This window comes from Euprymna scolopes, chromosome 2 (assembly GCF_053919585.1).
Source record: "Euprymna scolopes isolate OS-2025 chromosome 2, ASM5391958v1, whole genome shotgun sequence".
Lineage (NCBI taxonomy): Eukaryota > Metazoa > Mollusca > Cephalopoda > Sepiida > Sepiolidae > Euprymna > Euprymna scolopes.
The window spans coordinates 121,597,037-121,621,862 of NC_136483.1; the positions used below are offsets into that span (position 1 = coordinate 121,597,037).

Consider the following 24,826-nt stretch of genomic DNA (forward strand, 5'->3'; position numbering starts at 1 on the left):
TTTCTGTTCTGTTCGTATCCCTCCACCGTACAGTATATCGATACACTATGGCTGACTGAGATAGCTTCCGTACATTTATATCGGATCTACCTCTGCATTCCATGTTTAAAAAGGATGTGTCCTGTATAGTATCAGACCTGACGGAATGGTTAATTGTAGGTATAGACTTTCATACCCTTGAAAAAGTTCCAGCAAAAACCTAACAGCCGGCCATGGTTTTCTCCAGAATGTGCTGCTGCCATGAAATAAAGAGTATTTAAAACTACTTAAAAGTATTAAAAAATGAGGCGTGTAGGTAAAAAAGTAACTTTGGCGAACCTAAACAAGACCCCCCCCCCCTCTATAATTTTTATAGTATGTTCTAGTAAGTAGTATAGTTTTCGAGGTTGGGGGTGTTTATTTTGAAAGCCGTTCGTAACATATGGAAGTTGGGGGTGTTTATACTAGGCTAGGTTAGGTTGTAAAAAAAATTACCAACTGCAGAATGAGTTAAAATTATAGGAGGGGTGATTCTCGTTTAGGTCTGCTGTAACTTTTATAAGTTATGGTAACATTTATCTGACACTTGACACTTCCGTTTGTTGGCTTCTCTGCAAAATATCTCAAGGAGTTTTATAAGTAAATAAATCCATGTGGGTTTTGACTACAGAAACAACTCTATTCAAATTAGACAAACCAAATGGAACAAGTAGTGAGTTAAAAAAAACTTTTATCAACAGAAAATATTTCAAATCCGAATGCACTCAATTCAAATAAGACAAACAAGAAAGAACATGTAGCAAGTAAAATTATTTTCCAATGAACGATAACGTAAATGCATAAGTACCAATAAAGTGATTTTTAACATAATATTCAGCTAAATCCATAACAAGCGGCACTTGAATGAATGGTTTATTTTATTCTTATTACATCGTAATCACGTTAAAATTTTGCAGACGAAAATTTGGGAGACAACAGGTCAAGGAGAACAGTTTAGATTAAATATTGCACTATTTACTTCATGAAATTACCTTTTATCACATAAAAGCCATCTAAATGAAGGAAAACTCGTCAATCTGATTATGTGACGCCTATCATACTTTTGTTCAGTTATCGTCTACATTATGAAGAAAGTAGACTGCTTCCTACCATTCACCCAAAAAATTAATTGTTGAGTTTGCTCTTTTTCGTTGAATACATTTTTTTTTTTTCTCTAGTGGTGAGGGTGAATATGGCTCCATCAGAGATTCAATTGACTTTATCCTGTTGAACTTCTCAGAGATGAACAAATTATGGGTGCGGATGCAGCACCAGGGCCACTCCCGTGACAAGGATAAACGAGAACAAGAGAGACGTGAACTGCGGATCCTTGTCGGAACAAACCTAGTTCGACTCAGTCAGCTGGAAACAATTGATGTTGACAAATATAAAAAGGTAACCTTCTAACAACAAAAAAACTAAGCTGTTGCTTTTTTATATAATTCTCTTCCACTGTGAACTTGTTACAGTATTACTACATGTACATGTGTGTGTGTCTCTCTCTTTCTCTTATATATATTAGCAGGAACACCCGATGTTACCCAGGATTGAATGAGGATCAACGAATGTTCAATACTTTTATTGACATCGAAATCAGTAAAATCGTCCATTTTTCAATCAAATCAATTTATTGCCTGCTCTAGTTTGAGATCCATTGCAGTGCACATGAACCTTTACATGCCTCAGCGCAGTAACTTCGTCCTCAAGCTTAAAATGCAAAAATCAAGTATCATGGTTCAATTGTGCTCCAAACAGAAACCTTTACTTCAAACGTGCCCCCATCTTATCAAAGAAACTACTGTTGATTTTATGCACTGGACCCTTCTGCTTGTGCAGTGATAAAACTTCTCAAAAGCACTTCTGTTATTAGGCTGTATAAGAGTGTTAACTTTGGTCAAAATTGGACTGTTCCGTTTTTAATCAGATTTTTGGATTATCGATTTTCAATATTTATAGAAGGCACTCCAATACAAAACCTATTTAAGAACACTTTCAGACACATCAAGTACATTTGTGAAATTTTGAAAAATTTGGCCCAACTTTCAGAGTCCAAAGGAAACTAACTCCTATGCGCACGCACAAAGTACCTTCTATATATAAGCATTGGCCAGTTGAAAGATGACACAAAACCAAAACAGATTCATTGAAAGAACCCCATTCCTTCAAAAACAGATTAAACTATAATTATTTATTGCATTTGTAAAGTAAGCTATTTTTTTGTGTTATGAAGTAGTCAGTAAGTTAATAATTGAGATCCCCAGCAATAAAAAGCAATATTAAAAACATGTTAATTAATGTATAAAAATAAATGTGCTTCCACTCTCTCTATAATGGAAAGTAAAGAAAAAAAATGTTTTCAAACACATATTTTAAGCAATCGTGAAACAAACAGAAAAGTTAAAAAACATGTTAGTTGACTTTTTAAAAATGTTTGTATATGTGCATGACCCCCACCTCCCCATTAAAGGAAAGTAATTAATAAAGAATGTTTACAATGTTTAAGCAATCATGAAACCATTGGTTCTGGTGTTTTTGTGATGAAAAAGAAATTCCATTTCGTTTTTATGAAGTGATTGGTAATGACCTGAAATAGAAACACTCACAACCAGGTTGGTAGGTGTGTAAGGAAGAAAAAATATCCAAGAAATAAATGTTAGAAAGCGGCTGAGTTAATTGTGCATAGCCCCCACCACCACCACCACCACCACCATACACACGCACCCTCAATATAGGAAAGTAATGAATAAAAAATGTTTGCAAAGGAATATTATAATCAATCCTAAGACCATTGGTTGTAGTGTCTTTCAATGAAGAAGAAATTAGACTAAGTTATTTTGATGCTTTTATTAAATGGTTGACAAGTTGAAAAAAATGAAGCCTCACTAATAAAAAGAAATGTAAAAAATGTAAAAAGGAATGTTAATCAATCCTAAAACCATTAATGAGGAGAAATGGTTGAAGACTGAGGTATTTTTCTTTTGTTTTTATGAGGTGGTTTATAAGTTCAGAAATTGAGCCTCGCTAATAAAAAATGTTAGCACATTAATCGATCCTAAAATAGTACCATTAACTAAGAAAATAAATAAAATACTCAATAGAATAATAAATGGACAAGGTACACACTGCTACTTAATTTGACACTCATAGTCTTTAAATCAGTAATAAGTACATTTCTCCTACGTCCATCAAAATAAAACTTATATAACTGGATTTACAATAAAATTTACTTTCAAATGGCATTTTAATATTTTTGTAGTGATTTGTATATTCAAACAAATCACTATTTAAATCCAATGAATTAATGCCGAAACATGCTCGCTCACAGTAGATCACTTTTTGCAAATAAGCGTTTGGTGTGTGTTCACATAATACTTGAAGCAGAAGTTGTACCCGCCAACGACGTTTCTAATTGTTTTCGCTAATCAGAGAAAAGAATCGTCTTTGCTACAGAATTTGAACACAACACATACACTTTTTCAGTCAAAAGTTAGAATATCTCAAGGTTGACACGTAGTACAAAGATAAGATAGAAACTGTGTTCTATCACTATTTAATAGCGAATTCATTTCTTTTGTCCTAAAATTTGAAAAGAATTGGATAAAAACTTTTTATGCAGGAGTCTATAGAAGTTAGTGATGAACGCATAAACATGAGAAATTTTGTGTACCATGACATGCACAAAAAATCTCTTAACAAATCGTTTGTCAACTTATGAACATAAAGTATTTTATTTTTGTTATTATTTAGAAAACGTAAATTTTTAAGGTACTAACCAGTTTATCGATGAAAATGGAGATGCCTTTTTTTTTTTTTTTTTTTCAGGCACCTGTCGTCAAAATCAGAGGGAGAAATCAGTATTTTAAACTATGACAGAAGCATGAAATAACAAAAAAAATTAAACTAGATAATGATTACTTTTGGAAAGAAGTAATTACTACGTGCTCCAGCGTAGTATAAACACCCCAACCTCTCCATCTTAAGAACGGCTTTCGAGGTTGGGGGGTGGGGGTTATTCCGAAAGCTGTTTTTAACATGGGAGGTTGGAGGTGTTTATACTACGCTGAGGCACGTAGTAATTAGTTTAATAAGAATAGTAATAATAGAATAAAAAGAATACTGCTACAAATGCAAACTAATATTTTGTAAATCAAAAAAATAAAACAAAAGTATGAAGAATGTAGAAAAGCAAAAAAGAATTATAACTAAAAAGTGTTTACAATAATAACAAAGCAAAAAAGAATTATAACTAAAAAGTGTTTACAATAATAACAAAGCAAAAAAGAATTATAACTAAAAAGTGTTTACAATAATAACAAAGCAAAAAAGAATTATAACTAAAAAGTGTTTACAATAATAACAAAGCAAAAATCACCATCACTTACAACGATAATGATCATGATGCGTAACAATGACTGTTGTGGTTTTAAAGATATTAAAAGCTTAATAAATAATCTGTTGACTGTCTGTGATGAAGTAATGATCTTATTAATTAGAACGCTGTTCTTAACGTAGATTATTATGGCAGAAATTACTTTTGCCTCAATAGTTTAAAGGTTTCAAATTCTCTTTCAGTTCCACACGTTCATAAAAGTCGCTGTGACGATCACTATTATAAAAAAAAACATTGTAATGCACTAAAAATTGCCTAAAACAGTGTTTATGTTTATAGTTTAAATTGATTCTGAAGCCTTTAAACTTCCAAGGTAATCTTAATATCTGAAAGCAGAGTACCGGTCATGCTGAAACAATGTTATTATATAGAAATCCGTTTGTAATATGGTGAAGTGGAGAGTTGTTCTAAAAAAAAAAGAAAAAAAAGAGGTATTCTGTATTGTCACCTAACAATCAAGATACTGTAAAAATTGGATTTAACTTGGAAAATCCTAAAAATTTTGTAATAGTTTTCACCATGTCAAATTGAAATAGGTGCCTGAGTCATTTGCCGATTCAGTACGTTTTGTATGAATGGCAGTAATTGAGACTTTCTAATGTGTTACAAAAATAAGCAGTGAAAGAGAAAAGTATATTCATTTTCTTCTGGGTCACTATAGATTCATCTGTTTTTGTTTTCATCTCTGTCTCTCTCTCTTTACTTATGTAAACAAAGGCTATTTATAGATTGAAAGCATATGAAAGAATAATTTAACAATTGTTTACCAATTAGCAACTGACTGCTGTAAGTTTGAGAAATAATGACATTGTTTATCTGGAAAAAAAAAACCCAAAAAGCAGCTGAATGTATGTATGTTTGTTGGATGATATCATCTTGTTTATTTTTTAACCATTCAAAAATAATTGAATTTGATATTCCTTTAATCTGATTAATGTTTTTGAACAGCCAATGAAAATTGCATGGAGCTTTTGAAGGGAGGTTTCCATATTTTAAGCTTTTAATCAAAAAGAACTAATTGTCAATGTATTGTAATCTATCTATATATATAAAAGCGAAAATGTGTGTGTTTGTGTCGAATCATGGTGTGAGATATCTTTTCTTTTTTTTTTTTTTTTTTTTCGATTTTTAAAGGTTTAATATTGAAACAGGGTTATTTAAGCTATTTTTCACGTTCTATGTTTTTTTTGTTTATATTTTTCAGATTTTTTAAAGAAGTTTTAACATTCGTTTTTCTGGGGGGGGGGTGGATCTGTCACATTTTTTTTTGTTTTTCCAATTTTAAGAAATTTTAACATTGTTCGTTTGCCTTACGTTAGTTTTTTTTTGTTTTTTTTTTAATTTTAACATTTTTTTATATAATATTTAAACAGGGTGATTACTTTGCTTATTCTTTTGTTTTGATATTTTTATATATTCTTTCATTTTTGCATATTTAATAGTTTAAAGTGTAGCAGTTATTTCTGTGTACTATTATTGGTGTAGAGACCATGGATGAGCGGAAAGAACTGGAATATTGGAAAAGAGTGACCTGCATCATCAGGATTCATGCTGAATTAGTGATTCCTTGAAGGTCATGAGATGTGGAATTGTAACAGACAGTGAGAGAAGTGACTAGTAGAAAGAATAATAGAAGGCATTCTGATGTTTTTATATCAAAATTTATTAAAACTACAGAAAGAACTGCAGGAAGATATATGCATGGCAATGTGAAACTTGGTGTGAGAGAACAGAAGGACATCTGAGTTCCTTTATTAATTTGCTTCAGATGATTGAATTCGGTTGCAATATAGACATCAAGTGCTTAGACATTTTTGAATTGTTTCAGTGTCAATGCATGGTTGTCCTCTATCTTTATTTAATGTTCTCATTATCACAACAGAATTTTTTAAACGGCATTTGTACTATCCAATCACTTGTGAACCTTTCTCCTCCATTCTCGGTTGCTATTCACTCTTGGTTGAACATATGCATTTGTTTTGTTTTTCATCTGAATTGTTAATGGATTCAAAATTGTATTAAAAAAATAAATTGACATAAATGCAGGTGTACCTCAGGACTATTCTTGGACCTTTATTATTCCTAATATTCATAAATGATCTCCCTGATAAAATTGTCTGAGATGCGTATATTTGATGACGCCACACTTTATACCAGGCATGAGGGGAAAACAAATTAACATATACCTAAGGTAATGGCAGAAACACTAGAGAAAGACTTCCAATCTCTAGTGGAATAGGGACAAAAATGGATGGTCACATTCAGTGTTGCCAAGACTAAGTTTGTTTCCTTCAAAAATTACAAGAAACCTTTTCTCAACAGCTATGGCTAAAGATACATTACTTAAAAGTACTTCTTTCAAACTCCTCGTTTAACGTTCACAGGAGACATGAGTTAGAACAGATACATTGAGAGCATTGCCAGGGACTCTGCGAGAATGATGGGCTCTCTCTACCGTGCTAGAAAGTTACTTACACCTGAAAGTATCCTGTACCTCTACAAAGCCACCATTTGCCCATGTATGGAGTATTGTTGTACCATTTGGGCTGGTGCAGCTGTTACTAGTCTTTCGCTCCTGGACAGGGTTCAAAAGAGTCATTAACCTGATAGGTCCTGAACTGTCATCTAAGATTTAGCCTCTGTCCCACCGAAATGTTGCATCCCTCTGCTTGTTCTACAAGTATTTTAATGGTGAATGCTCTGACGAATTACAAGCCCTTGTACCCCCTCAACGTAAATACCCCCCCGACAAACCTGACAAGCAGCAAAATCCCACCCCTACACTAGAAATCCCTAGATATAAGAAAGCTTTTTACTCTAATAGTTTCTTCTCCAGAACTGCTAGACTTTGGAACTCCCTTCCGGGTTCCTGCTTTCCCAACTGTACTGACATGCAGAAGTTGTAAGTGTAATGTGAACAGACATCTTGCTGCTCAACTCCCTACATAGTATCTTTGCAACTTCTGGCCCCGATAGTAGCTCCCTACATCAAAGTGGCACTGTGCCTTGTTTGGGGTGTAAATGGAATAAATAAAATAAAAAAAACTCTTTATTCAAGAGTACACATCAATTCTTAAGCGTGTCAAATGTACGAAACCTGGCAAAAATAGCAACTGAAATCTCATTTTTTTGAAAGCGAGTCAAAGAATCTGCCATTTGTTTTCTGGACAACTTAACATTATCAAAAATGTTAAAATATTTCTTATGATTAAATTATCCATATTTTTTTTTTATCTCTTTGGTATATTAGGTGATGCCAGGAATTCTCGAACAGGTTGTGAGCTGCAGAGATGCCATTGCACAAGAATACATCATGGAGTCGATCATTCAGGTATGGATCTACTCTTACCTCATCATAATGTTTCGTTTTGTTTTGTTTACTTCAGTTTAGCAGTTGTTGAACAACTTATGACCTGTGACACATTTTAAATGTCTGTTTGCTGATTTGAATGTTTTAGAGAAAATCAAAGAAATGTTACAGAAAAAAAAAAAAGGCTAATTCTAAGGATGAGTAATATGTTGAAATAAAAATGGATGGGTAAAAGCACCAGGAGACATCCAAAGATCACAAGTCTTTATCTTAAAAAAAAAACCTTCAAAAAACAAAAACATCAGCACACACAAATGATCAGATGAATTTCCACTCACAGTTCCTTCTTACCCTGTTTACCTGACGTTAAACTAAAGTTTTCTGTCTACAAAATTGTAAAAGTAATGCATAAGAACTTTGTAGTCTTTGAGTGAAGGGGTTTATAGGACCTTTCACCATATTGTTTATTTAATAATAAATGACTAGTGGTTAAATATCACTACTAGGCTATAACAGCAGAATATTCTTTTCATTGTTTTGACTTTCAAGTATATATCTGACACAGTCAATCAACTGAGAACCACATCAGTCTATATAAAAGCATGTAAGATATTAACGGATATATACTCAAGAGCCAAAACAATGAAAAGAATATGCTGTTGTCACAGGATGGAATACTGTTGCCATATCTGGGCAGGAGCTGCTAAAAACAGCCTATCCTGCCTTGACAGAGTACAAAATAGACTTCGTGGCTTAGTGGGGGATGCCCTTTTCTCTACCCTGCAACCTCTCTCCCACAGAAGAGACGTTGCGAGCCTATCCTTGTTTTATCATTATTTCCATGGCAGGTGCTCGTCTGAACTCCAATCTCTGGTCCCCCCTCACCAATCTTTCACGAAAAACATCCGTCTAGCTGAATCCACTGTGAAAAATTTCCCCCACTCTATATCTGTGCCTAAATCAAAAAGCGGATTCCATGAACAAAGCTTCTTTCTTAGAACTGCACGCCTGTGGAACTCTGTTCTGTCTGCCTGCTTCCCACCGGACTACAACTTGGATGTCTTCAAGTCCAACTTTAACAAATTCCTAATGAACCGCCCCCTTAAGTAAACACTTCATCAAATCTCCACACTAACATAATGTACTTGCAATAACCCTTATCCCTGAGTAGCTTCCGGGCCTTGATAAGTGGTGATCACTGTAAAGAAAAAAAAAAAAAACAGCCCTAATACATTACATATTTTTACACTGTATATTGTAATACATTTTTGTTTTCTTTTTTTAACATTCAAATGACCAATACATTTTAACTTATTGACAATATTGTTCTATATTGGATTGTTTTTTTCTTAATTGGTTAGCATGAAGTACAGCAAACCAAGATATTTCTTATCTGTTGTAGGTTGAAACCTACAACAGATAAGAAATTATAATCCTAACCTCACAAATAACATTTAATATATCAAGTCTCTGATTTCTGTTGCAGATCAGTTTCTACGACACATCATAAATCACTTTGTTTGAAAGAATGCAAAAAAAAAAAATAAAATAAAACATACATAATTGCATGGACAAAAAAAAGTAAAGGTTTGCAGGCAATGTCAGATACAGCTAGTTTTTCATAGAAAAGAACACTTTTTCTTAGTATTTTATTCATAACTCAGCTTAATTTACCAACCTCTTATGTCCTCTCTATTCCATTTAAATATAGAAAACAAGAGTAATAGTTTTTATTTTCATTATATTTTTGTTTTTAATTATAGTTTAAAATGCTATTTTTGTATTATTTTTAAGGATACAAATTTGTTTTTCCAGGTATTTCCTGATGAATTTCATTTGCAAACGTTGAGTGGATTCTTGCGTGCATGTGCTGAGCTACAACAAACTGTTAATATTAACAATATCATCATCGCTCTGATCGAAAGGTAAATGATGGCATACAATAATATCCTGTGTTTTTGTCGTTTTCTTTCCTTGAGAGCATAATTCAAATTGAGTCCGTCATATCTCCGTGTTATCATACCATAAATTATTTTTTTATCAGCTTGTGTAAGTTGGGGGATGAGGCATCCTACTGAATGCCAAACATTCACTCGCTAACTCTGATAACAAATCTTTTTAAGTGCAATTGCTTGTATCTCTTACACTCGGCTCACTTTGTATATTTGTCAGTTTTTGAAATTTTTTTTCGTAAGTCCAGTTGCTCCCACAACTACTGGAATGATAGAGATCTTCCTAAGATTCCAGATTCTTGTCATATCATAAGACCCAGGTATTTCATCTTTCCACCCTCATCTCTGTTTAATCTAGTATCACTGGGGATACTAACTTCTAAGGTTGCCTCTTTCTCCTTGTCCGATATCACTGTCAGGTTTTATGGTTTTGTTTTCTAGATACGTAGCTGCAGGGATAGCACAGCCATAGTGGATGCTGTATGACTTATTTCCAACTATTTTTTCTGGAATATGTTGTCAGGACTTGCTGCTGCATTCAACACTAGACCCTTTACAGATTATCCAGTGGAGACCTCCACACAGTAGTTATCTCTCAGCAAAACCTTACCATGTGGCTTACACTATCTACTTCAGTGCGGCAGAACCTGCACCTGCTGTGCCACTGCTGAGACCACTCATCCCCCTAAAAGCAAGAGTCATCAAGCCTTGATCTTGGGCAGCCACCACAATCTTTCCCTGGTGAGAGTGGAGTGATCCTCCCTTCAACCAGTCTATAGAGCCTTCCTTATCTATATAGTCTTGGATGAATACCTGGCATGCTGTTGGTCGACCCATTCTTCCAGTTTTGTGCAATGGAAGTTCTTGGTGCATTTTTGTTGACTCTTTTGGGCTATTTCCATAGCAGATTTACTCTCCGATTCTGTCACTGGTAATACAGTCCTATCGAAAATGTCTTGTCTGTATTGTGATAAAAGCAACTGTTAGCTCTTGTTTTCTGATGTTGGTGCACAACCTTGAGGTTTCGATTCTGGAAGCTCATCTGATATTGCCCAGTACCCACAACAGTTGCATGACGCCGAGAGACCTACACGCACCGCTCCTCCAGGCAGACAACGGTCTCTAAATGCCATTCCATACAGTGTCAACGTTTTCTGCATCCCAGTGTCCGGTCAGTCCATGTCCCCCTGTGACTAGTTGTTGTCAATTTTTTTCTCATCTTGGCATGCTGAATTGAATTGTTCTCTTTTATGCTAAAGTATTTGTATTTTTTTGCTCTTCTTGGTCCTTGATGTCATTATTGTCAAGCTGTATATTTTCTGTTTGGACCTTCTTTCCAGCTAATGGAGCATTTGGCACATTTGTCCAACTCAAACTTCATTCCAATATCTCTGGACAAGTTATGTATCACTGCAAGAGTTGACTGAGTTGGCCTACAGCTTGAGGTCATCCATGAAAAATAGGTGGTTTACTCTTTTGTTCAAGTCTTGTTAGCGGCCCTCGCTCAGATGGTAGGCACTCCAGTTTTTATTGAGTGACTTAACATCTGTATCAACCAGGCAGAAGATTAATGTTGAATATGCATGTGAATTATGGTTTCTATTAGACAGTCATAGAAGCAGTTGCCTGTCTAACCACACTGAAGAGCTGTGAAACGGTTTCTGTGCATAACTATTGTGAAAGTATGAGACACTAGTGTCTGTAAGTAGCCCCTCTAAAATTATCCAAGTTGAGCTCTGTCTGGGGAATTAATGAAAGGTGATCAACTAGTGCAATGTTTCCAATCCTCTCTGACTGCTTTACTATGTTATGCCTGCATTGGCATTTATAGGTGCTTAATTTCCCTTAAATCTTTGTGCTATTTGCTGCTAAATCAGACGTAATATGGGGTCAAAGGTTAATTTTGTAATTGGGTTCAAATCTCCCGACCAGCAGTAATTATCTATTCCTACACTGATTACAAAAGTATAAGATACTAGCATTGATTATTATTATATATATATAAAGAACACAAATTTAAGATTGTAAATTATATTTTACATGAATTTAATTGTTCAACAGGATGTTCAAAGATGATATATAAATTTCAATATATCATCTTTGAGCCGAGTTTCAAAGAAATGCGTTCTTCTCAGATATTAGCAAATGAATATTTTTTTTTTTTACATAGGCATCACCATTTATCAAGGTCAAGAGACCACTCGAGGATAAGGGTTAAAATGTGTATAGTAGTCAATTGGACAATATAGTAATCAATAGTAATGGAAATTCGGTAAATTTGTTAACTTAAATGGAACGGCTCATCATTGTTTACGTTGTTTATGTAGTTTCTTAAGGGTGTACTCACTTTTGTTGGCAGACGGTTAGCTTTTAATGGTTATGTTTTGAGTGGAAGATTAACTCTTTTATATAAGCTGCACACAGACTACTTTTCATTGTGTCAAAGTGTCATTTTGTTAGTGTTGTCCCATGAAGAGATATAAATATCTGCAGAAATGTGAGGGGTGTACTTTTTTACTTTTGTAATACACTGTATATACACATACTGATTTTTCTTCTCAGGTATCTTTAATCTTTTAAAATATTTTGTTATAAACACTTTGTAAACTTTTCCAAGTTTCTTTTCATTAATGACATTGTTATTTGTTTTTAAGGTTGGCGTATTATGCACAGAATGAAGAAAGCACTGGAATCCCTGCAGACATTCCTCTATTTGACATTTTTACGCAACAAATTGCTTTGATTATACAGGTATGTAGCATTGTTAGCAATATTACATCATTGAAAATAATTACCTGAGATGCTAAGAGCCAAAGGTATCAAAATGAACAAGCAGACCAATAGGAGGGTAGTCTTATGTGGTACATGCTGTAAGGGTAAGGGAACTGGCCACATAATTTCTCATCTGAAGTATGAGAAAGTGGAGAGGATGAATACTGAGTAAACATTTTCTCTCTTTCTGTAAATAGGATTTTAAAAATGTTTTAGTATTTTATGCTATTGCATTTTTTATTTTAATAAGTAATTAATAGTAAATAACAAATGTCCCATAGTTGCAAGAAATATGCCATACATGAGAAGTGATTATTAATATAATCAAGGTGATATCTGGAAAAGGCCTAACAGACCTTCAACTAGTTAACTGCTAGGAAAGAAGACAACCATGAACTTTAATTTAGATTCTCACAAAATAGTTTTGTAATTTACTACCAAATAACAATTATTGAAAATATTTGTTAGAAATGTAGATATTTAAACTAACATTCGTCTGAGGAGTGTTGTTAACATTTAAATATTGTTGAATATGCCAATCAAATCTTTTTGTCTAAAAACGATTTAGGAAATAAACAAATCCCTCCATTTGCATAAAAGTTGTGGACAAAATGTAAATCACCCCCAAAACTTAAAAATGAGAAGTGTGCAAGCATAACTTTTTTTATTTATTTATTTATTTTGAAGGAGACGCTCATGTGGCGATTCATGCAGATCTGATTATCAAGAAAATGATCACCAACCTTTCAATCTAATTTTTGCTTTTAGCAATCAAAATGATGATATCTACATGCGTGTTATGAGGCATGCAGCTTAATTGTTGAAATGTGTGTTCTCTATAATTTCTCCTGGGAACCATTTTGTCATTTTAAGTTTATGAAAATGAACTCCTAATCACGTTTAAATAAATGTGTAATAAATTCTACTTATTCAAATAATTTAATAAAAATTGCAAATATTTAATGATTCAAAATTACTCCTAGCATTGTATAGAGTATTCTTTAGCTGTTGGTTCGGTGCTGAACTACAACTATTGTTGCTGCTACTCATATCGTCACCACTACTACTACTACTGTTAAAACTAAAACAGACTTATAACATTTGGAGCACAGTAAACATGAAAATGAGTTTAATCAGTTATGTTTGATTTATTTTTAGAAGAGAATCAAAGGAAACAGAATCCTCTCCCTTTAAAAATAAATCTATATATAAGTGTGTGTGTGTGTGTGTGAGGACACTTCTCAACCTTTATACTCCACGAATTTTTGATCTACTGACTTGAAATTTGAGATATATGGTATTCAGACACGTGGAAAACTTTTTAATCAGTTTTCATCTGGAAAAAGGGCTATTAAGGGGTCAAAATTGGAAAATTGGTATGTGGGAGTCATCGGATTTTTATCTGTTTTATGAATGCACTTGCGTGAATAGTTCAGATTACTTATGTAAAGAATAAGTGGTTGGAAAACACTTTAAGATTGTGTCATGATAGTCTAATGGTTATCGGACTTGACTTACTGTATTTAGGGTCTAGTTTTGATTTCAGCTCTAATATTTTTTCCTTTTACTTATTAGAAATGAACGGTTTAGAAAAAAACTAATACTTGCATGCACATTTCTCGGTTTACGTATTAATTAAAATATAATACGTATTTTACAATTGAGTAATGCCAGACGGCCTGCTAGTCTATTTATAAAAGTTGCTCCTTTTATGAAAAATTACTCTATGCTGCTGTATGTGCAATTATCCCTACCAACCCTGAATGTTGTTAACCCTGCTGGTATATATTAGGAGGTTGTAAATAACATTCAAAACTTGCTAAAATGCCTATCCGTTTTCTTCTAATGATATGTGGATATACAATTTATTTTTTCCTCGCATATATTTATAGCATGACTCCTACCCAAGTATTACCTTGAAAAAAATAATAAACCAAGAAGCTTTTAGTCTCATTTTTTAACCTCATATTTATATTCGAAACGTTTATTTTCTATATTTTAACCCTATATTAATATTTATATTCGAATTGTTTATTTTCTATAAGTTCCAATTGTCATCGACATAGGCAAGCAAACCTCATCATATGTTTGTTTTACATGCTAGCATGTGTTAAATGGCTTTAAGAAATTGACTTTCAAACAGACCTACTCAAACCTGGTCTTTATTTCTTTCAAGTCCATTTTGATTACTTCCCCCCATATTTTCATTGGCTTAGCCTATACTCTAACCATTCTTTTCATGTCACCATACCAAACAAGTTTCCTGTTCTGCACACATCACCCTACACTGTCCAAAGTTAATCTTATGCCATCGGAACTAAGCCACATCCATTGTATCATTTTCACATCATTTTGCTCCATGCAAGACATATTCCCTACCTTCACTGGTCATGTTTTGGTTCCATACATCATCACATTGAATACATGTACCTTATAGACCATTCGCATGGTTGACAGTTGTAATTCTCTGCTGATTAGTAAAGACTGAACGTATTCCATCTACGCCGAATTCACACTATCAGCAACTGTGGTAACACCAAGCTAAAAAGGTTCGCTATCCAAAATAGACTTTGTTTCTGAGTTCTCATTCATCTCGATTATATTACACTTTTGCACACAAACTGGTTGTATCTAATGCATCAAAGTACTACAAAAAATTGAATTCCACGACTCCCTTTCCACAAATTGAACAGATCTTTCCTCTTTGTGGGAGCTTTCCAACACTCCAACCACTGATTATCATATTAATCTTGGTAACATTCACTTTCTGCATTCCTTCAAGTAACTTAATAAGTAGGCCTTTCATTGCTTCATAGACAATTATTATATCATCAGATCTTCTGAAAAATGCTTCTAAGACAAAAATAAAAAGTAACTGAGTACATATGTACTCTTTAACATTTAAGCTGTCAATAAATGTTGTTCATTCTAACATAACTTTCAGCATTTTTCTGCTCATTACTTGAACAGCTCATTACTCGTAGGGGATGTCCTTTTCTCTTCCCTGCAACCTCTTTCTCATAGAAGAGATGGTACGAGTTTGTCTCTGCTTTATCGTTATTTTCATGGTAAGTGCTCAGCTGAGCTCCAATCTATGGTCCCCCTCACCAAACTTTCACAAGAAACACCCATCTAGCAGAAAACACTATCACTAATTTCCCCCACTCTTTATCTGTGCCTAAACCTAAACGTAGATTCCATGAACAAAGCTTCTTTCTTAGAACTGCACGCCTGTGGAATTGTCTTCCGTTTTCCTGCTTTCCAGCTGACTACAATATGCTTGTCTTCAAGTCTAACGTAAACAAGTTTTTGATGAGCCGCCATTCCATATAAGTTAACAAATTTACCGAATTTCCATTACTAATGATTACTATATTGTCTAATTTTTACTGTACACTCTTTAACCCTTATCCTCGAGTGGTCTCTTGGCCTTGATAAGTACTGATGCCTTAATAAAAATTACTTGAACAGCTCACACCAACAGCTCATTTGCTCTTAGTTTACATAAAATTCACCAGATAACTTCTCTTGGCGTTTTACCTTTTATGAGCTTTTTTTTCAACACGAAATTACAAATAACTGGTTTTTACTGTCTCATGATTTCTTTACCAGGTATCACACTTTCGCATCACTTAAGAGCTAACCAGCAGATAATCTATTTGAGTCCTGTTGTACCAGATTCCTATGTAAATTTTCCTAAAATAGATGTTTGCAACCAACATGTACATTGCAAATTCTAAAATCTTTTTCCTTCTATATTCTTGTAAATACTCTGAAAATCATTAGGGTTCTTTCTAACATTACAATCCAAATCTCTTGTCATATCATGTATTTACTTATTTTTTTATTGCTCATATAAACTAAGGACAAAAACGTCCGAGTGAAATTAACTATAACACTAGTAAGATTTAACTCATTAAATGCTGGAGTAAATTATAATTAAATTACAAATAATGTTCAAGCAGAAAGTTGCCTGGAATTCATGAAGAAATAATGTACTAACAGGTAATTGGTAAGCATTTATTTCCAAGGCAAATAGACTGTTAAATTGCTATGTTGAAATGCCTTGAAGATGTGCATCCTCCCCTTTTGGTCAAAAACCGAAGCATTTGTCGTGAAGCATGGGAAATAGTGTATAATCAAAGAGAGAAGGACTGATCAGAGAAAATATAAAAATCGCTGAATTATTACACTAGTCTCAAGTAAAGATAACGTAAAATTCTTTGCATGGCTTTTATTTGCGGTCAATGAAATCTGGCAAAATCTTATTTTACTTATTGTTACATCCAAACATGAGAATTTTACAAGATAATTTTTTTTTTTTTTTAAAGAAAATAAGACTTCTCTCAATATGTGTTTAATGCTTTGAATTTTATCTGTTTATCCAGAATCGACCTGATATGCCTCCTGAAGATATTGTAGCCTTGCAGGTGGCACTTATTAAATTGGCCCTTAAATGTTACCCAGACAGAGTGGATTATGTGGACAAGGTTTTAGAAACCACTGTAGAAATATTTAATCGTTTGCAGTTAGAACAGTAAGTAAAATACTTGTGCTTTTCTTAATATTTAGTCATTTTTATTATTACTTGTAAAAAGTTAGTTTTTTATTACTTCTAACATTTTTTAAAATCTTTTCTGTTTTGAATTATTCTTTCTTAATTTTGTTTGCTTTCTTTTTTTGAACCACACATTTACAGGATTAATAAGTCTTAACGATTTGAAGAATAAAATCTTCTACAAAAATAACTGAATTTAAAATCAGAAAAAAGTTAATTTGGCATAAAACAAGATGACAATGAAACCCTAAGAAACAAAATCCTTTTTCATAAGATGATGAGGGGGGATGTATATTAATGAAAGGAAAGTGCTCATCTTTTCAGAATGGTTCAATTTATTGAATCTGGAGAAAAATTTTATTTTTAAGTTATAGAAAATATATAAATAGCATTTTAGAATAAAAGAAAAACTGAAAATAATTCATTTAATCAATCGAGGGTTTTTCCTTGTATTAACAACTGTTCTCATCTTAAGTGTGGTTTTCACAATGTTTCGGTCGATGTAACCTCTGACCTTCTTCAGGTGTATCTTGTCGAACTCAAGAAGAATATTTCTGTCAAACTTGGAAATTTGGATGAAATTTCGAGCAGAACCCTTTATAACCAATCTTAGAGATGCTCAATCTCTACTTCATGGAGGTAGCATGCTCTTGTTCCAACCAACATTATTATTGATATCTTTTGCTACGGCTAGTACTTACTTCTCATCAATCTTACTAGTTACTGCAATAAGTTTGTCATAAAATTCATCATCTGTATCTTCAATCAAATCACATTATGATGCATAAATAAATTTGCTGTGAAAATTTTCTTACAAATCATCAGATTTATCACAATTATTTCTAAATTTTATGAATTTAAATTTTCTTATGCAATTAAAATTCATTAATTAGAGAAAGTTGGTTTACAGTTGAAAAAGTGAATTTATCACTTGTCCAGAGAACATGAAACAATTTGGGTAAATTTTTATGAGTCCAACTAGTATTTTTATTAGTTGACTTCATTCATATTTTAAGTGTTTCATTTTGATGTTTTAATGAAAAAGAAAAACTAATTTTTTTTCTTTTTATGTAATGAAAACAGAAATCAAATTCGTAATTTAGTAAAATAAATTTAAATTTTTTTGTAATATTTCATAAGGAATAGATTAGTTCAAATAGTTTGTATTTAAGATCAGTTTGTATATTTGATACAAATTCTCTTGTCTGCTTTTTTATTTCTATATGTATTTTTATTATATTCATTTCAACTGTTTGTCCATTTCTTGTTTGAATCGATAATGTTATGTCAACTTAAAAAAAATCTTGCCATGAATAGAATGAAATTTGCTACTATTTCAGAAACGAGCAGACAACAAAAGATGTTTGTAAGAAACGGCTTACCTTGTAGATTGTATATAAGTGTTTATCTGCCATTTTCACTTGTGGGATATTTCATTTTGACCTCAAGATAATTAGTTATTATCGAGGTCTTAATTAATTCTAAAAATAGAAACCTAGGTTTTTTTTGAAATAACATTAGAAATAATCCAACCAATCCTTTTTTTTCTTTTTTTTTTTCAAGACAACAAAAGAGGATTTAGATTTAAATTTTTAATTGAAATTTACACTCCACTCGTCATTCCTCAAGAATTTCTTTTCTTCTCATTTAATTCCAATTCATATTCTATATTTTTGGTTCCAAATATGTAAAATTTTATTATGTTTTAAAGTTTCAATTTTTCCATCATTTTGATTTACAGATTTCAATAGTTTATCATGTAATAATATTAAACTATCAGATAAATTGTGTCTAGACATATATAATGTTTACCTAATCATGTAAGATCAATAAAATTATTTTATGATGTTAAATTACTTGTAGAACCCATATCACAATTCAAAAGTCAAGTTAATGTCATTCAAATGTGGTGTGGTACAAAGCTAATGGTTTGACATAATGCGATATGTAAATAATATTTTATATATATATATATATATATGTATATATATATGACGCGATTCCAACAATATTGAACCCCAATGAAAACTGCTGAAAATGTTCTGTTCATTTATTTTTAGTTTTATCCACAGACAATTTGTTTGAATTACGATTAAAAGTAAGTTGTCATTTTTTTTCTTTGTTTTTTATCTATTGCTTGTTTTTCTTTAATAATTTTAGCCTTAAATATGGTACACCAGTATCGAAAGAGTTGATGCATTTGTTAAAGATTCCAATTGACACATATCAGAATTTACTGACTGTGCTAGAACTGAAGAATTTTGGTCCACTCTTTGAATATTTTGATTATCACGGTCGTAAAACGATGAGCGCCTTCCTCATCAATAGTGCCCTTGAGAATGATACAAAGATCCCAACTCCTGACCAGGTGAGATATATTTTTAACTCCTGAATGTTTATAAAATAGTTCATGAATGTTGAGTGATTGGTTGAAAAATGACAGATTTATGCATTGAGCTCCAAACTTTTATTTATTTTTTATTTTATTTATATTTTTTTTTATTTAGAGCGTTTTCACTTTATAAATTTTCTTTCAGTGGTTGAATGTCATGGAAATATTGATATTAAATGCCTTAAACATCTAACACTTTGATTTTTTTTTTCAACATTGGGGAATATGCATCATTGTTATTGTTCATCTTTTATGGAATTTTTTAAACTACATATTCTCATGCCCTGTTGATATTGCTCTTTGGGAAAACTTCTAACACCGTTTGAACTTTGGCAAAAAGTGACTTGAAAAAATCTGCCAGTATTTTTTGAGTTATTTAAGAATATTATAAATATAACAATTCCAGGGTGTGTGTGATTGGCTATGAATACCAGTAATAGGCATAAGTTAGCTATATTGTTGTCATGGTTTTAAGAGGTCCCAGATACTTTACTCAAAGGAACAAAATCATTTATGCCGATAAGTCTCATTACTAAAAAGTAGATTTTGAATCTTCTGGAAGGGTTGATATAGAGTTTCAAATATAATGATCACTGAGTGGTTAACCTCTTAAAACAATTTTTTTCTCTCTTTCGTGTCTTGTCTCTTTTCACTTTTCATCTCCTCCCTCTGACAGATATATATTTTTAGATCTCTGTTCACGTAACTCCACAGCAAAGAAGGTAAATAGAATTAGTTTAAAAATTAGTTTTCGGCATGCCATTCAAAGAAACAGAAATCTCAACCTACTGGTCATGAAACTATGTGCCGAAGTAGCAATATTTGTGATGATTCATTTCACTTTTTTTTTGTCATGTTTTTATGGTACACTTTTCATATTTTCATTTCTATTTCACTTTTTTTTGTCATGTTTTTATGGTACACTTTTCATATTTTCATTTCTATTTCACTTTTTTTTGTCATGTTTTTATGGTACACTTTTCATATTTTCATTTCTATTTCACTTTATTAAATCTAAATATATTTATGTCTAGTATTTTCCACAATTTTTATTTATAATATATAAAGATGGAAAGAACCTAACAAAGTGCTCAACTATTAAGAAAATTTTAAAAATATAAAAATAAAAGCCTAATATTTATTGTACCAGTGTTTTTCTGATGTTCTGTAACACACATACCTCATCCATCCATTTAGTTTTTATTACGATTGGTGCACTTTCTCCAAGTGATGTTAACTTACATAAGAACTGTATACTCCACCAGACTAGATGAATTCTTGTCCTGAAATTCAGTAAAACAAAGAGACCAAAAACGTGTGTGTGTGTGTGTGTGTATGTATGTATGTATGTATGTATGTATGTATGTATGTATGTATGTGTATATATATATATATATATATATATATATACGTTTTATGTGTATCAATCAGTTGTGCTGCTTATCTTTGTGGATTTCACCAATTAATGGCTTGTCTACATGTTAACTATGTTGTATTCCTCCCATTAATTATTGTTGACACTTGTTTAACTTTGCACTGACTTTCCTATTACTTTGAAAAGACAAACCTATGTCCACACCTCTTTCATTTTGTTGATATGAATCTAAAATTACAAAAACATAGAGACCTGATTGAATCTTCACTTCTCTTTAAAAACAAAGAAGTACTTTTTTTTTTTTTTTTTTTTTTTTAGCATCCCAAAATCATTAATTCTGTAACTTTTTTATTTTTTTTAAATAACAATAAAAGAAATGTAAACATGGTTAAAATTTTGTCTCTGATTTTCACCTATCTCCTAAATCTTGCATTTGGCTCAAAGTGCCATCACTCTGTACACCACTTTAGCTAGTAGTTCAAATCATGTGAGAGGATAGTGTTGATATCACTATTCATGAGTTTTATAACAAAGCCACCAGCTGAAACCACTATTTCATGACTTGTAACTTTATTTCTGACAATTGGTCTGCAACTCCACCCGACTGTTTTCCATTTACATGCTTTTTCCTAAATGTTAATGATTTGCCTTTAGGCCAGCAACCTGTCTGTGTAAAATTTCCATGCTATGAAAACAGTCATAAGCATACCATATTCAAATTGAAGCCAATAAGATTTGTAAGAAATGGGCAAAAGCTGGAAATATGCTGTGGAATTTGGTTACAGTTTTATATTTTCTCCAAAATAAATTGAATAAGAATGAATTTCTTAATCATTAACTTATTTTATTTTCGCTTACATATCATTCTATTGGCGTCATAACAGTCATATTCATATCTCATACACTAATACAATTTCCCCTCTAAACTATCACTAAAATAGTAATGTGTTCAATTGAATGCAATAGGAATTGTTTTGACATTAAATAACTAAAATAGTATTGAATTACTGTTAATTCTTAATATCTTAGTGAGAATATTTTGACGTACAGGTCTCCAATTTTGTAAGGAATTACCAAAAAATGGCTTAAAAAACGTTTTGTTTTTTATTAAAATGTTTCTTTTTCTATTTTCATGAGTTGTTCTGAACATTGACATTATGCATTGAAGATATTGTGTTTTTAACAGATCAACAAAATAGGCTCTTATAGAGATGCATGGTCATAACTGAAAATACTATTCCAAATTTTGACATGGAAATCATTTTTTTCTTTTGAAATATTTTGGTTTCTTTGAAAAATTACCAATTAAAAATTGCTTTTCGGAAATAATTTTTTATTTGGATTAAAAAAAAATTTCATTTCGATGTATATGCATATAAATTATATAAATACAATTGTAATGCGTAATACATCACTGCAATCAAATTTCTATGACCTGTGAGCACACAGCACATAGGAGCACCTGGCTTTTTATCTTAATGTCTTTATTTGCTGGAATCTGCCTTCAATGCAAATTAATGAATGTAAATAATATAAAATATTTATGTTACTTTATTAAATTCCACAAAATCTCTGATTATCTTGTATATTCCTAATATCTTACCATTCATTTTCTTTTCCAAAATCACAAGAGAAAACTTTCTTCATCTGTTTGCTTGCATTGTCTCATCAGCTCTGTAAAGAAAATTGATTTTAATTCTGATTTCTGAAATTTTAAATATATATATCTAGTGTTTAAAAAAAAATTTATCTACATTTGTTAGATTCTGAATTAAAATAAAGTGAAGAAAGAATTTAAATGAAGGGGGGGGGCAAATGCAATGCATTTTCAATAAATAATTTGAGAAATAAAGCAACCATTGCAAGGTGAGAACAATTTTTCACCAAGTTAGTTGCTTGACTTTGCATTAAGAAGGAAGAATGAAAAACGGAATAAAAAAAAAATATGTAGAGGCAGACTAAGAAAAGTTTATTTAGAAAAAAAAATTAAAATGTTTCTAATGTTAGATGATCTTACTTGACCAATCAGAGCCTCTGCTATTTCTCAGCTACTATCAAACATTCTTATTTTTATATATACTCATTTTTCTGGCTGTTATCATTCTATCATTGTTAACCAGATGGATTAGTAAAGCAGATCTAAATAAATAATGGACTTAAATCAATTAATAATGGACTTAAATCAATTAATAATGGACTTAAATCAATTAGTTAACGTAAGTTAATAATAAATAATTAATATTAAAATGCAACACTGTAACAGCTACAAATTGGGATTGTCATTTCTTTTAGAATAGTCTAGAATATCAGAACTTCCTTGATATAAAAAAAAAAAATCTGACATTAACTGAATGGATGTAGCTTTCATAACAAACAATAACAACTCTGATTGATGGTGAAATGGGATTTATAATAATGCAAGTCATAATTATTATTACATTACTGATTCATAAATTTCTGGTTGATAAGTGATTAATTGTTGGCGTGGAAGAAAGTTAATCAGGAAGAATGGAGAGTGTCTATGGCTTTTAATATATACTAAATTATTTCTGAAGAATCCCTTTTTCTTATTTCTGCTCCTTTTCCTTTCAAACCAGGTGGATGCCATATTGAACATAGTTTCCATACTGATAGTAGACCAAAATGATCAGCCTGATGAACCAGATGACCCTGAAGATTTTGCTGAAGAGCAAGGCCTGATGGGAAGATTCATTCATCTAATGGTATCTGATGATCCCAATCAACAATTTCATGTAAGTTATATTTAATTTTTATTTGAAATATTGGTCTTATACTCTATGCATTAATGCTGTTGAGAGGCATGAACCCACAATCTCTCTTCCTTCAAACTAAAATAGCAACTTTTTGGTAACCATTTACTGCTGCTTTATTAAGCTAACATGCTGCATTTCTGTAATGTGTACTAAATGCTCAGCAGTATACAGGAGTCTTAAAAGTCCATCATACCACACAAAATAATCATCTCCAAATGTGACTGCCTCAGAATAATACAAGGTATAATTTGGATTATGTTTTATCATCAATGCTTTAAAGTATATCAACTTTAGGATAAACCATCTTTTTTCCATTACTGTGTCACTAATTTAAATTGTATGTTAAAGAAATTGTATCAAAGAAAAATACTTTGTATTAAATAATTTTTCCAAAACTTAAATCAACATTATTTTTTTTATCAATTCATTTTAACTTTAATAGTTAATTTATATCCGTTTTATAATGCCAATAATTTCCGTTTTTGAACAAACATTTTTATGAAGATTTATGGAAATTTCTGTTTAGAAATCAAAACCGATTTAAATTTTTGTGAAATTATCAATCTTCTAAATGGATTTTCTGTCTACTTATCGCAACATTTCTCTTTAGAGTAGTGTTACATACTCAGAAATTTATTTGTGTTCTATATATCTATAAAAGTGAAAATGTAGGTGTGTCTGTACACTTCCCTACCAAATAACTCTGCCAATTTTCAGTTTACAGACTCGAGATTTGACATAAGGGATATTGAAATTTTGGGAAAATCTTTTTAATCGGTTTCTGTTAAGCGGTCAAAGTTCAGTGATTTGACCTTTGAGAACTCTACCAGACTCCTCTGCCAATTTTGGGTCTAAACACTTGAAATTTTAGATATAGGTTACTTGGATATGGATCTAATTTTATAATTTGATTTGAGCCCAAAACAAATGTTAAAAGGTCAAAGTTAAAAAAAAAAAAATTATCTCTGCAGTCTCTACCAAATTACTCAGCCAATTTTTGGTCTAAACATTTTAAATTTTACATAGTGTATTCAGACATCGGGCAAGCTTTTTAATCATTTTTTTTTTTTTTTTTTTTTTTCTGAAAATTTGGCTTCCAAGGGGTCAAAGTTCAGAAATTTTACCTTTGCAGTCCTTAGCAAACTATTAAGCCAATTTTCGCTCTAAATATTTGAAATTTTACATAAAGGGGATTCAGACAGGCAGCAAGCTTTTTAATCAGTTTTGGGGGCAAAAATTTGCCTAGCAAGAGGTCAAAGTGTACAGAGTTGACCTTTGCAGACTT

General features: G+C 31.8%; 1 protein-coding gene across 3 annotated transcripts in view; it reads left to right on the forward strand.

The window, feature by feature from the left end:
- Positions 1 to 24,826, forward strand: part of LOC145295791 (vacuolar protein sorting-associated protein 35-like) — a 78,455-nt gene that overhangs the window by 34,441 nt on the left and 19,188 nt on the right. For all 3 annotated transcript variants that reach the window (XM_080141496.1, XM_080141497.1, XM_080141501.1), the window contains exons 7-13: positions 1,197 to 1,413; positions 7,659 to 7,739; positions 9,534 to 9,643; positions 12,325 to 12,421; positions 16,831 to 16,979; positions 19,161 to 19,368; positions 23,365 to 23,520. In XM_080141496.1, the coding sequence (XP_079997622.1) occupies positions 1,197 to 1,413; positions 7,659 to 7,739; positions 9,534 to 9,643; positions 12,325 to 12,421; positions 16,831 to 16,979; positions 19,161 to 19,368; positions 23,365 to 23,520 (1,018 nt within the window). The remainder of the gene's footprint in view (positions 1 to 1,196; positions 1,414 to 7,658; positions 7,740 to 9,533; positions 9,644 to 12,324; positions 12,422 to 16,830; positions 16,980 to 19,160; positions 19,369 to 23,364; positions 23,521 to 24,826) is intronic.